The 15,456-nt window shown below is 37.4% G+C and overlaps 1 protein-coding gene across 1 annotated transcript in view; it reads left to right on the plus strand.

The window, feature by feature from the left end:
• LOC149305461 (uncharacterized protein C8orf34 homolog) overlaps positions 1-14,042 on the plus strand; it is a 197,956-nt gene extending 183,914 nt beyond the window's left edge. The window contains exons 14-16 of the mRNA XM_089477523.1: positions 10,740-10,859; positions 13,698-13,758; positions 13,957-14,042. Of these exons, the coding sequence (XP_089333649.1) occupies positions 10,740-10,859; positions 13,698-13,758; positions 13,957-14,042 (267 nt within the window). The remainder of the gene's footprint in view (positions 1-10,739; positions 10,860-13,697; positions 13,759-13,956) is intronic.
• The last annotated feature ends 1,414 nt before the right edge of the window (positions 14,043-15,456 follow it).

Consider the following 15,456-nt stretch of genomic DNA (forward strand, 5'->3'; position numbering starts at 1 on the left):
TATATGCATTTCAGTATATGATACATGCGTTTCACTATATGATATATGTGTTTCACTATATGATATATATGTTTCAGTATATGATATATGTATTTCAGTATATGATATATGTGTTTCACTATATGATATATGCGTTTCACTATATGATATATGCGTTTCACTATATGATATATGTGAGATAAAAAACTGAAATAATGTCCCTAACGGCACCTAACGGCACCTCATAATATAGCTGCATCTGTAGAACTCTACACAATGTTACAATGGTAATCAGTAATCAAACCAAGTTCTTTAAGGTTGTTATAATGTTTCATTTTATTGTAATTTCTGTTTTATTATAACTGGGTTAGTTGGCATTAATTTGAACTAGAATCAACAAGATAGCAAGCATCTGTCCAGCCAGCTCAAACACCGCTTCTTAAACCTGCTGAGATCAGTGAAGTGCGAAATGTCATGAACTTCTGGATCAACTTTTATTGGGGTATCAAGCAAATGAAAGCAGCTTTTTATCTTAGCATATTTTCTCCATTAATATCAATAGAGAGTATAAGGAAACTTCTCACACCAATGCATAAATGTAAATATGGTAAAGAACACATTAGACATATATCCATCCATACTGGACAGTTGTCCACCCTAACATCAGAAATTTCCAGAATATGTACATTTTTCAGTTGATGAGTACAACCTAACCTCCAACACACTTCTGTTTCTAGTGCATTAAGAGGGTTAGCAATGTGGTTGCATTGGTAAACTTCAGAACGTTTTAAACATGTAAACAAATGTGCCTAAACTCTTGTAATACTGGTATATCTAGGTAAAAGATATGTTTTGTAGAGAGTGCATGGTTCAGAAACAGATGGATAATGGTTAAATAGAAGTGGAACTTAGTAGCTTAGAAGTAGTGGACAGAGCTGTTCCTAGCCCTTCCCCTTCTTGCCTCCGTCTGTATCCCAAAAAATGGTAATCTAGATGCATGCATTTTCCGCCTCAAGGGATATCTGGTCCATCATTGGCCACCTAGAGATGATACTTATGTGCATGTCCTATCATTTTCTTATTAACTTCTATTAGTTGAGCTAATTCACTTGATTTTTTTCTAGTCTTTGATTCAGAAGAAGAAGGTCCTTTAAAGGAAAGATGTTGCAACGTTACTCAATGGAGCTTGTTTTTTTAAGTTGGAGAGATCTTTGAAGATAGTGTGAGGGGTTCACAGTAACAGAGAAGCTTTAGTTCCTTCTCTCACCAATGAACCAGAAGCTATAGTTCCTTTCCTCTCGCCTCGGAATCTAGGCCCAAGGGTCTGATACTCTGCTTCAATCAGTAGTTCCAGCCAAGGACTCCATCATGGGTGTTTGGCCGGTATACTAGTGTAGAGTGGGGAATAAAGCTGTTGCAAAAGCATGGAGTAGAGAGAGAGAGAGGACTCATAGTGGACTCATTGGGGCAGACCAGCAGAGACCAGTTTGGAAAGGATATTTTCAGTATTATTCTCTATGTATAGGCCCTCAAATAAAACGTGGTTATTAGTGCACCATAACAGGATCTATGGCGGTACAATGGAGACCAGCCATTAACTGTACCTTGTAGTTTGGCAGCAGTGCAGATAGTGGAGACATAGCGTAGGGGTTACCATGAAGAAGTGGCAGAAAAAGTGCAAATTCCAGGAGAGGGCACTGTTGCAAAGGCCAGAAAATACCCTGAAATGGTTGCAGATATGTCCATTATGTCAAACTGTAAAATCATATAGCATAATGCTTCCTTTTATTTATGTGTCCATGGAATGCTAAGAGAACAAAGACTTCAAATATGTCTAGTAAATGAATGTCCTCTGTCTAGTTACAGAGCAGTACTGAGTAGAAGGTCTGATTAAGACTCTCCAGAGATAAAACACTGATAACACTTATAATGTGAAATACCTGTTGAAAAATGAGAGAGATTTTTAAAACTGTGGGATTTAGCTATTATATTTAATGAATAAAAGATACAAATAATAATTTATACATGGGGGAGGTCAATACATAATAGAATTATGTGATTTCTGTTGCAACATGATCTTCAACAAATGTGTCTACTATCAATTACAACCTAAACTTTAAATTATATGTTTTAGATTTATATAGATTAGACTGCATATTAATGTACATTATTGTTTAACTGACAAATGCTGGGTTTTTTTGGTGGTATGACATCAGTGGCGGATCTACCGGGGTCGCAGGGGTCGCGACTGCGACCGGGCCCCGGCGGCAGGGGGGCCCAAGCCAAGGGGCCGCCCGAAATCTTTTTTAAGTTTTTTTTTTTTTTTTAAATAAGGCAGGGGCGTCCAACATGCGGCCCGCGAGACCTCGAGGTGCGGCCCGCGTAAGATCGGCAGCCAGGGCAACCGATCTTACACGAGCCGCACCTCAAGCCCTGCTACTTACTTGTGGGAGGATCTTCTGGACAGCACAGAGGAAGCGGAGTTCACGTGACATCCTACTTCCTCTGTGCTTTAGCAGAGAAGGCAGAGGGAGGCCGCGCCCCCTGCTGAAGTCTGTGAGCGGCATCGAAGGGAGATGCAGTGCAGGTAAGGGGGTGGGGAGGGTGTTTGAATGAGTGTGTGTGATTGAGGGAATGAATCTGTGAATGAATGAGTATATGAATGAATGTGTGTGTGTGTGATAGCATGGATGTGTAAGTGCTGTAACCTAGGCATGATGGGACTGTGATTGCTGTTAGCAATCACACTCCTATCATGCCAAGTCAGCCAGTACATGCTGAAACCTGGCCAGCTGCCCCCCTTGTGTAGTGATGCTGCCAGCAGTATGGGGTCTGCACTTACAGCCACCCTGTACCAGCATGTACTGGCTGACTTGGCATGATAGGAGTGTGATTGCTAACAGCAATCACAGTCCCATAATGCCTAGGTTCCAGCATTTACTGGATGGATGTGTAAGTGCTGGAACCTAGGCATGATGGGACTGTGACTACTGTTAGCAATCACACTCCTATCATGCCAAGTCAGCCAGTACATGCTGAAACCTAGCTAGCTGCCCCCCTTGTGTAGTGATACTGCCAGCAGTATGGGGTCTGCACATCACTTACAGCCACCCTGTACCAGCATGTACTGGCTGACTTGGCATGATAGGAGTGTGATTGCTAACAGCGAGCACAGTCCCATCATGCCTAGGTACCAGCATTTACTGGTTGCCTGGGTATGATAGGAGTGTGATTGCTGTTAGCAATCACACTCCTATCATGCCAAGTCATATTGCTAATTTTGTCCAATTGTGTGTTACCTACTTTTATTAAACATGTGAGTTTTTATTATTATTTTTAAAGGTGGGGTCATTTTCAGTTTTGGCTAAGTGAACCCTGAATGTTTTGGTCCAGAATTTTCATTTTAGTTCATCCCTAGAATAAATCTAGGGAATCCTGAATTTGTAGTCGCAAAACTTTCAAGGCCCAGAAATCAGTGAGAGGAAGAGTAAAGGTTTTGTGTCATTTTACTTTATTTTAATCTGCATATTTTATTTAAGGCCATATTTTTTGTCACAGTGAAAAATGAGTGCGGCCCGCGCACGTATACAATTCTGATGAAGTGGCCCACTGCAGAAAAAACTTGGACACCCCTGGATTATGCCCTTTGTACATGCGCCCCTTTTTCTTTGATTTTTTTACAGATATGATTCAATATGTAAATTGAATTTGTTGAATTAGTTGAAAAAAAATTGTTGGGTAAAAATCATGTTTTTTGGGGGGGGTGGGGGGGGCCCTTAACAGATTCTCGCACCCGGGCCCTGAGGCGTCTAGTTACGCCCCTGTATGACATCTACAGAAATCTAGAGTTCCCGCGATTGCTCTCTGATGAAGAAGATGCTTTAACAAATTTAAAATTTAGTGTACAATTTTATCTACATAGCTCAAATTTGTTTTTTATGGACACAGAAATGTGATGATAATTATTGTTAGATATACCGAGTGGGAAAGCTGTCTATCAATACTATTTTTTAACCATTATTCTTATTTATGTAAGCCCTTAAACCATATATTTTAAATATATATATATATATATATATATATATATATATATATATATACACATGCTGCTTTCATTGTTTCCTAGTTTACACAACATTTATTCCTAACATTTAAGGAATAAATTTAAGACTCAACTCAATGATACCTTTATCACAGGTAATCAGTTAGATGACGCTCAGCAGTGGGATATTGAATTTAAATCTGGTCATCAGAGGTCATTTACAAAAGGTAGATGTGAATAAAGATATAAGCTAAGTGACACTATAGAAAGACACTTCAAATACCTAGATCTTCGCACATATTTACATATATGCCCGAGTCTTTTGTTCACAAACTCCAAACAACCTTCTTTTTTTGCATAAGAATGAACTAAAGAAACCTTATTTTAAATATCAAAACATCACAGGAAATGAATAAAAAAGGGAACCTTGTCAATTTTGTTGGAGCAGACATTGAGATCTCATTCTTCATGTCAAATATATATTCTATATTTGTTGAAATATCTATATTTTGGGGTTTTAGAGAATTATATATACATAATGAACTACATGCTTCATTTATTTACAGTATGCTGTTACTTTACTCATCTGAAAAGAATAATTCTAAAGCATTAATCAAAATCAAGGAGCTACGGCTACCTTGTTTTACTGCATGTTAACAAGTGATTTGTTGTAATTGCTGCTGCTTTATAAATTGCTGTACTTTGATACCTTTGAAGGGCAGCATCTGTACTTTAAAACAAACACTCCAGGCATAAATTCACCGTTTGCAAAGCAATAAAAGGAGTGTTAGTGTGTCTGATTATAAGAAGGCATGTGTGCGGGCCTCTTTAACTGTATAAACGCTGGGATCATGAGAAATACACAGTGGGGTTAGTTTACTAAGCTGAAAAGTGGTAGATTGAAAACTAAAAAGATTTGTGTCTATTCACTAAATGGTGAGCTGTAGGTGAGTTGAAACCTTTTGTTAAATTAAGCATGCATTAAGTAGAGCCATTGTATAATGCAAGCGCCATTGCTAGCAAGCTTCTCCTGAAGTTAAATCAGTGACCTGTGGTCAAAGGATTCTCACTGATTAAATTAGATTGTAAGCTCTTTTGAGCAGGGACTTTCTTATATTTTGTTTCAGTAAGTCCAAATAGTTATGTAATGCACTATTATTATACTTTTCTTACATGTGTAATTATTCTGTCACCACTTCCATGTTAAGACCTTCACTCTGCTGTGTATTAGGAGGCTGGTTATGTCATGTTCTTTTTAGTAATTGATTCTGTTTGTACTACATCATTATCACTGCCGCATATCACTTGGCAAACTATTAATATATTGGACACATTTTGTTACATTGTTAACTAATCTATACATATTAACATACTTTGGTTTCTGCAAAATGTTTAAAATGGATAAAATACATGATATTTTGTATTTATTAATATATTAGTTTAAATTAATAATAAGAACATGCATAGTTGGACATTGGTTTGCTTCTAGCTTGAAAAGCTGAGCAGAAGCATTTGTAGTATGAAGTATGGGCCGTGTCAGAAAGTTATATGTCATTTAGGGTGGATTGTAAGATTTTCTTGTCACTCAAAGGGTTAAAGGAATTAGTTACAGGAGCAGACAATATGGAATGTTAGTACACATCCCCGAGATGTCTTGAGTGGTTTCCATGTGCCTCGGGGCTGGAAGTCAACACAATGGTTTTCTGAAAGCAAATACACCAGTCTGAAAAGGCCGATCTAAAGTCTGCTACATAGTGTTGTGACTTTTGCTCATTATTGTGGCTGCCTGCAGCTAAATAATCACTAAATCAGTGTCCCGTGCAAGCAAGATTTTACATGAACGTAATACAGAATTTGGATGGAAACGTGGCAGAGACATATAATGAATTAACAAAAAAGTTTGTTTGATGGAGTCTTACAGTAGTCACTAAAATGCATGTTCGAGGCATATAGTTGTACTCTGTTATCCATGGAAAAATAAAATAAAGCAAATTTACAAATACGGTAATAAAGCAGCCAGTTAACTAGCTGCTTTTGCCATGTAGTAGACCTAATTAGTCTTGAAAGTTTCCAATGTAATAATAATAATAATATTTTTTGGTTTTTGTTTCTTAACAGTAGATTAACTATCTTTATTTTTAACATTTTATGTACTTGTTTTGCATTACTCTATCTTATGTTGGAGACATTTCTGGGAAACTCCAAGTTGAAAAAAAAGCAGTAAAGCCAAAAGAACAAAAAGTCTACAAAAATAAAAAGAAATGCTTCCTTTTGTCGATTGATAAACCCAAGTGTGTATCTTATTCACTCGCCAATTTTCACAGCAGGCAGACTTTATCAGATAGCCATCCATTGTTACAATGTAAAATTCACATAATCTACAAGCAAGTTGAAGGTTTAATCTATCACCTCCCTTTATGGCAAAGGCTTAGGTTTGAGCAGACTAAAACAATAATGACTCCTCAAAAAAAGGATTTATGGCACTGCAATAAATAAAGCTTCCAAGTCTCCAACAGCCTTTTACAGTGCTGACACAAGTACATATGTAAATGGGTGTGCATATCTTATGTATAGATTCATTGTAGCATTTAACCTCCCAATCACCATACCACCCAGCAACAAATCACCCTTTGTAGCTGACAGTATGATGTGAATGTGTATGTGTGCACATGAGTGTGTGTGTGCTTATGTCGGACCTACAAAGTTAAGTCATCATAGACCTATATTATTAAAGGCTAGATAATATAGATAGTAGGTGATTATTAATAGTTAACAGTTGATCCTGAAAAAAGTAAGTGCCAAAACCAGAGAAACACAAGAAGGTATATTACATCTGTTCCACATTGAAATTTGGATGAGTACTCCACTCTGGTAGAGGTTTACAATTGTACTGTGTTAGCTGTGGAAAGAATTTAAGCAAACTTGGTAAAATAACATCTTTATTGATTAATTGAATTGTATTACATTGCAAACTATAAAGACTACCAAGGTCTCATCTTCAGGAACATTCTGGTCTCTAGACAATTCTCCACCGTGTTCCTGTTTTTTGTGTTGGTGATATATATATAAAGTCCATGATATCTTAAGTAAAGGGCCAAACCCCTTAGAAACTTATGGTACTCTGGCTGCAGTGAAATGAAAGTAAGTTGCTCGGAGTTCTTTTGGAATTCCTGGCATGGATCACTGTGTTTTTTCACCACAAAAAGCCAAGGGTTTAGTAAATAAGCTTTGATAAAGTTTTATCCCAAAGGCATTCAGCAGTCAAGCTAAGCCCTGTAGAACCCCCCCCCCCCATTTTATACATGTCTGGCCAGTACAGCCTGCAGTATGTGGCATGCATATACTCATACAAGGGAATCCATCACTCGTTTATACATCCCACACACTACAGTGCGGGGCTTTACATGTGCTGGGCAGCAACTTGAAAAACTCTAGAAAATATGGCCAATATGGCAAACCTAGACCTTCCTATAGCATTTCTTTGCCTTTTGTCTATGGTTCCCTATTCATTCCACATAGCTGTAGAAAATTATTTTTTTTTTAAACTAAAAATATGAGAAATTTAGCTGTTTTCATGAAAACCCAAGATAATCTCTAGTTGTATAACATAATTGCAAAAGGGTTTTCTAATGATCAATTAGCCTTCAAACATAAACTTCGATTAGCTAGCACAACATGCCATTGGAACACAGGAATGATGGGAGTGATAAAGGGCATCTGTATGCCTATGAAGATACTCCATTAAAAATCAGTGGCTTCCATCTACAACGGTCATTTACAACATTAACAACGTCTGATTTTATTTCAACAAGGACATTCCTACGTGACCCCAAACCTTCCTAGACGTGCCAAAGGACACCAGGCGGATATAAGGAAAGTAACATTTTATAGGAGGGCAGGTGGGCAGCTATCAACATACCTTGTTTCTCAATGTTATCTTTATACATATAATTCCAAGTCAACCCGTAGACTGTAAACTAAAAGAAAATGTAAACTAAAGATAACTCTATACTACTACACTTTGGTAGTTTTATTTTCTCTCACCTGAAATGAGTGATGATTAGAAAGCTTCCGTGACTTTTATAAAGAGGTCAAGGAAAAGTGATACCCACATTAAAACTTTATTTAAGATGACATTTTGGTCTCTTCAAAAGGTAGCATCAAATGCAAATGGTAGGAATTGACCCTGAGTCTAGATAGCGAGTTTGGTTCCAAGTCAAAACTGGCGGCTTTCTGATATATTTTAAAATATATAATCAATGGTTAGTCATTTTTTAGGTCAATAGTGTTTAACTAAGTCAAATTAATCAAAGTTATCATAAACGCTGAGCTAGTCTGTTCATTTTTTTTTTTGGCTGTGTTTGTGAGGGTTCCTTGATTTTATTCTATGTTCACAGGTCCATCCGACATGTGCTTGTAATATCTTGTCTGTCCAGTACGTTCTTATATTAGCTTGATTGTTCCTAGTCTGAATAGTGACTCTTTTTGCTTACGTCTTGTTACAACCTTTTCCTTGTCTGACCTTGGTACAAACCAACATTGGAATGCATATGGTCTTACTTTGCATAACATACCTATCCTGTTTGCATTTTCTGTGGCCCTATGGATTTCCAATGCAAAATAGGTACAAAGAAAGCAACAATGTTACATTTTATGATCAACATGGTGAAGAATGTTAGCTCCAGTTGAGTCTGACATGTACACATGCCTTGGAGTTTTCTAAATTAACAGACCCTGAGATTTTTTAAATATTAACCCTTTAATAGTCCATTGTGAAAACTACTCGGCAAATATGGTAACCAAATGGGTCTAATACAGGTCCTCTTGGAATTGAGTCACCTGCATTCAAGCAGGGATATTCTGAGGGTTCCCAGGTATGCACATACATCTATACTTAACATACATGTAAGATCAAGGTAATGTGTTTAATACCTGATGATAGAAACATATTTATTTAGAAGGAATTTGCAGGGAATAAAACCACTATAATATTTAACATAGGTGTCAAAAATCAGCGTTCAGAAGTAATTCCAACATTTTATTTATTTTAGTAAAAACTATCAAGTAATCTTGAGGCCTATCAAGCCCCATAATCTGTTAAAACATTTACTAAAGAAAATACTAGATATAATTTCAAGGGTCAGTGACTGGTAGGTTAAGAGCAATGATATTTATGTTGAGTCTGTTTCTTTCTTAAAAAGGTGAAGGGTGCGGGGGAAGGATGAGAATGGTTACTAAGCCCTCTTAACCTTCCCACCCCCTGTGCCCCACTCCTGACAGACATGTAGCATCTGTTCCTTGGACATTCTCTTTAATATCACTATGTGTGTATATACATGCCGGTATATACAGAGAGAAATACAGACATGTACCATTTGAAAAACTATTTTATTAAAACTAAATATACTAAATACATAAAAAAAAACTCTTCTAGCATAAAAATCTATACAATTTATCTAGTTATATAGCAAAATCATATTCTGCAGTACTGTACATATATAAATAAATATATATATATATTTTTTTTTATATATATACATACGCAATGTCTCTCATCAAGCAAATGGATTTTCCATAACTCTTACCTAGTGGCGGCCCCAGGAATAATAAGGCAGCATCAATTACTTGCTGGCTTGTAAATCCTTTTCCTCTAATACGCTAAATATTTATATATGGCACTGGCAGCTGTGTTTGAAAGCTACGGACGTGTTTACGTCTAACACACAAATTAGTACAACCTATATAAACGCAACATTCAGCTGTAGAATATGAGGATTGTGTATGAATATTAGGATTTTCAGTAACAGTAACGTAATGCTCTGTATCATTTGCTTCACTATAATGCCCACAGCCTTGCGCTTCTTGTTCTACGTCTAATTTTAGTTATTTTTTTCCTTCTCTGCATCTATGAACACACACTAGTTTAAGATAATAGGTAATAGGGTGTTTTTCGTTCTCTTTCTCCAGACGCATATACTTATTGCTCTTGCAAAAGCTGCATGTACATCGGGGTTTTTTTAGGTTTAATACCATTAATATATGTTTTAATCACCTCGCCCAGAGTATCACTCCTGTTACGTCTTCTCTTGTCAGTCTATAGCAGGAAAAAAGTTCTCTCCGGGATTAAGAGATTTATACGATATCGTTTCACTAGTCAAAGCAAAATGTTAAAAATCGTTTGTGTACAGTAATAGTGACAGGTGATTTAATACTAATAGAGCGCTAGTGTCTGACCCCATTCCTGTATACATCACATCTTAATTGTATTTGCTATTTAATAAAGGAAATGTATCATTTAAATGTATTGTAATCGCAGAAATCATTTGGGCTAGGGTTCTGGAAACCGCTTTAAGCCCTGCCCTTAGTATTGTAATATTTTGGTGGCAATCAGAGTAATTGTGATGTGCCGGGTCTGGCTCTATTAGGCATGCAGTGGAGGCCGCTGTATTTTAATGCAAGTCTGGGTTGGGGTCCACTGGTGTCACAAATTATTTCAACATGGACTCACTTTAAAAGTTTTCCCTGTGGCAAATTACCAAACCCTGCTCCCTGAGTATCCCCAAGCTGAGCTCTCCAAATATGCTTTAAATGCATTTGGCAACACTGTGAGCAACCCTATTGGGTTTTGTACCTAAATTGGGTCAATATAGCCATCCGCCGGGATTATACAACATTCAGACACTGAAACAAGTGTTACCAATTTCATTAAAATTTATAGGTAAAACTAGCAAAAGTGCAAACAGGAAAAGGATTTAGGAGGAAAAAGGCTAGACATTATGAGGTGATTTATGAAGGTGCAGAAAAGGGGGAAAATGGCCAAAACCATGACTGCTCCAACGTATAGAGGAGGTGAGTGGCTTGACTGTGTATACAAGGGTACTGGAACAATATAAACCTGTGCAAAATTAAGGAGGATGAAGCAGGTAAAGGAGATGAGCCAGTGAGGCAGACGTTGGGGAGTAGGATGAGAGCAGCTGATGGCTTAAGAGTATACTGGAACAGGTCCCTAAGCTGGACCAAAACGGACGTACAAATGCGGATATCAGTTCTAGAGAAATAGGCACGTAGGATGGAGGGCCAGAAACTTTGAAAAAGAGTGTCTAACCATTTGTGCATCAGGGTACAAGGGGAAAGGCTTGGACCAGCCACCTTCTCAACAACCATGAGATCAGTCCAGACTGGAACGAACAAGCCGAAATAACTAGACAGGGGTCCAGAGCCAAGCAAACCAATACGAGGAAGGAGGGAAGATGGGACAGGCTAGCAGGAGCAGGTATAACTACTTAAACAAATAGTGTGGCCACCTATAATGTACATGTTTTGTCCTTAATATAAATCACCCCAATGTCTAACATATCATGGTATCTCTGAGTCATGGAGCTGTTACTGAAAACCATATTTACTAATTAGAAAATGTCCCCTTAAAATAAACTAATGCCTGGACAGTGGACGCTATAAAATGTTACCCAAAATAGGCACATTTCATAATATCCGCCTATACAGTATATTCAAAGCTCCCAAAATCATTTTATAAATGTAAGCGTTCATTATTCGTTCCAACGTAAGCATTCCTGCCCCTTTAAGTGTCATGTTTACTTATTTCAAGCATGAAATCCTGCACGTATGGATCTTTTTTCACTCTGAAAGAGACACTTCTCAGCCTCTGAAAACAGACATTATGAGGTGTTGGTTGACATTCCCAGCTCAGCTGATTCTGTTGGTCAGTTTTTGACAGCTAGTAATCTGTAGATAAAAAAAGAAGTATTTTTAACATTTTAGCAAATGTGTTGTGATGAAACAACCAAATGGACCTGATAAGAGGCCTCTTAATATTTGATATTGCACTGCATTTAAAGTTGATTTGTCACTTTTTCACAAAATTATATTTTGCAGTCAATGTATTACAAATACAAAATATGTCATTAGTAACCCACTTTATGTGTAAACAACTGACAGAATTTGCATGTTTATAACTCTCCATTATGTTATTTTTATTTTATTGATAGGTTGCTAATTGCGTTTGTAAGAGCGGGGTGAGAAGACAGATAACGTTAGGACATTAATTAAATTTATATGATTCTGTCACCATAGGCCATACACTTTCTACAAAATAATCCCCCAAATCTTTTCAAAACAATTAAACAAAAAGCATGTGTTATAGATTATTTTTAATACACTAACTTGGTTATAACCACATCAACCATTTCCCCAGGACAAACTGTAGTTTGTGGAGTCGATTACCTCATGTGAGTGCATGGATCCCACATACTGTGGGGCAGTACTTTTCCATTATATATATATATATATATATAATGAACAATGCATAAATGGATGGAACCCTAATGTGGAACCAGGGCCGGCCCGACAATGGAGCCGAGTGGGGCAGCCGCTTCAGGCGGCACTTTTGAAGGGGCGGCACTTCGCCGCCCCAAGCCCTTTTTTTTTTTTCTTTCTTTCTAAAGCGAAAGAGAGAGAAAGGGGCGCCGAGTGGTTTTCGCTTACCAAGCTGTCAGTACCCGCTCGGCGCCCCTCTCTCTCTCCTCTGCGGCGAGTCTTCCTGTTCGGTCTCGGTGCCGGCTTGTAATGCTGAGTGCCGGAAGATTTCCGGCGCTCAGCATTACAAGCCGGCACCGAGACTGAACAGGGAGATTCGCCGCAGGACTGCTGAAAGGTAAGTACAAGGGGGGGGGAGGGTAGATAATATGGGGGGGGTAGATAATGGGGGGGGCGGCAGGGACGGAGGGAGAGGAAGGGTAAAAAAGGGGGGGGGCGGCATTTTAAAATTCGCCCCAGGCGGCATTTTGCCTTGGGCCGGCCCTGTGTGGAACGCTCATATTCCTATCTTAATGGAGTCGACTAAAAACAATGGCCGCAATTTCCTACCATTCAGTATCCAACAAATGCAGGAAACACCTGTTACCTGCACATGGCTCTACCTAGAGGGCAACTTATTGCAGAGGGCTTTATAGAGTGACCAAAACAGTGTTTCAAGGCTGCGTTGACAAAGATAGCCTCAGGAATTAGTAATAATTCAATCAGCCATGAAATGATGTCAAGATTACAGGGATTTAAAGTGACTGCATTTGACTACTACTCTTCGCAACCTAATACACCAAGTAAAGATCTGTAATGAAACCTGCAGATTAAACATATATATATATACACATGCATACATACATACATAATTACATACACACATACACACATACACACATACTCAGGCACCATTCTACACACCCCTGACACTAGCTTATGTCACATTAGATTGAATTTATTTATAGAGCACCAACAGATTCCATAGTGCTATAACAACGTTAAAATTGACAATATACAATATGACAATACCATTTACAAAAGTTAAGACTTACTGGTACAGAAGAATAGAGCCCTGCTCTCAGGAGATTACAATATATTCAGAGGTTGAGGGGGAATGAGACAAAACGAGCCAGTTACAAGACAATGGATGGTGTATGTTCAATTCATATCGTTAATGTAAGCATTATATCATTTTAATCCACGAGGATTTTTCTGTGCTCATTTTTAATATAAAGCTCATATCTTGTGTCATTCATAATATCTGATTATTTTTCTAAATGTACATTGTACAGCGCTGTGGAATATGATGGTGCTATATAAAACGATAAATAATAATAAATGTTTTGCTTTTTATAATCAGGTACATCTTCTGAAAGTTCTTCTAGTGTCACCAGTGAAAAAACAGATACATGAAAATTCTGGTAAGTAAGATTGTTTTGGGTGTTGAGCAAAAGGCCTATTCCAGGTGGCGTGTCATCTCCCATTAATTCTTTCAAGGTGGTAAGTCTTCAACAGAAGAAAAGTCTACTACAATCCACATCACATTTCACAATAGCGCTCTCCCTTCCCCCATTGTTTTTTCTTTTCTCATTGTGCTTATACATAATTGCTTACCACAGGGATCATTTTACAGATCGCCCGTTGTGACTTGAAAAAACATGAAGACAGTCTTACAATGGACCAAATAAAGACAGACACTTCTTGATAACAGGTGCCAGTATTACAGATCATCTAATACATCTAATACATAGTTCACATATAATAATAAATGTTGCCAGCAATAAAATGTACCGATCAAAAACCACTAAAGGACCCTGGTAAAGTTTTAATAAATTACTAAATAATCTTGTAAATTAACAAGTGTTTTTAACATATGTAAGAAAATGTTTAACAGTTGTGTTTGCCAATAATATATATATATATACCGGTATATATATAATTGTGGAAAGAAGGGGGTAGCAACATCTACAGAAAATACATTAAATGAGAGGCTATGCATATACAGTTAAACATTTGGAAGTTAATGACCTTATAGAAAAGCTGTTATTTTCCCCAAATGCTATATTTTCCAATTCTTTACATTACAAACTAGTGTAATGGTGTTTACATATTACAATATACATACTGCTTTAAACCAATCTTATTTTTATACCACCAAAGTTATGCTTTACAAGATTGCAAGGGGCAAGAAATTGATTAGGTAATGGATGATCTGCCACAAGCTGCCGCCAATTTTAGGCATGAGGCGAATGAATCACCAATAGATGAAATTTAAAAAAACAGCACAAACTATTATAATTAAGCATTTTTTTAACAAAATTAAGCATTTCAAAAATAATTCCTAGTACTGCTGAATGTCCAAAACCTTCCAAGAAATAATAAATCAAGTCCCATTTACCTTTAATAATAGCCTGTGGGAGCTCTAATTTTGTTTAAAAACCTTCTACAGTGAAATATAGAAATGTAGTCAAACATGGCAACATTTTCTGACAGCAACTAAAGCCTCTTGGTTTATTTAGACAGTACATTTATAATACAAAAGAGAGTGTTTGTGATTTCCCGTCTGCATTCTTTAGTTATTGGAGTTAGAAAATGAGACCTCTGTATCACGTAACTGCCCTCACGTAACTGTTCTCTCATTTATAATATATATATTTCAGCATCTGTGAGGGCAGGACATATTTATCCCCCTACGTGTGATTGTACCACACTTCCCACCATCATGGGAACCATGAAGCAACAACCTCAGAATGACCCCTAATTTGCTCAACCCTGTGCTAGGCAATGGAATGAGGTAGCAATGCACTGAGACTGGAAATATTCTTTCCTATTCAAAGACACCACAGCTGTGGACTACTGTTTGCCCACCCATCAATTTTGAATCAATCCCTAGCGGTTAAAGGTGAAGGGCAGACTAAGACAATGGAAAGGGGAGCCACCGATTAAAATTTAAATTTATTAATACCCATTCATACTCTGGTCATATATGATGGCAAGAGATCATCTGTCTGAGACATTGTGCATCCCAATGTGTGTTATTCCATAATTGGGCTAGCATGTAATGTATGTGGAGTAAAAAAAACTACCAGAAATCAGGTAAAGCAAATCAAACTTTACTA

This window comes from Sceloporus occidentalis, unplaced genomic scaffold (assembly GCF_023333645.1).
Source record: "Sceloporus occidentalis isolate IW3139 unplaced genomic scaffold, rSceOcc1.0.p SCAF_11, whole genome shotgun sequence".
NCBI classification, from domain to species: domain Eukaryota; kingdom Metazoa; phylum Chordata; class Lepidosauria; order Squamata; family Phrynosomatidae; genus Sceloporus; species Sceloporus occidentalis.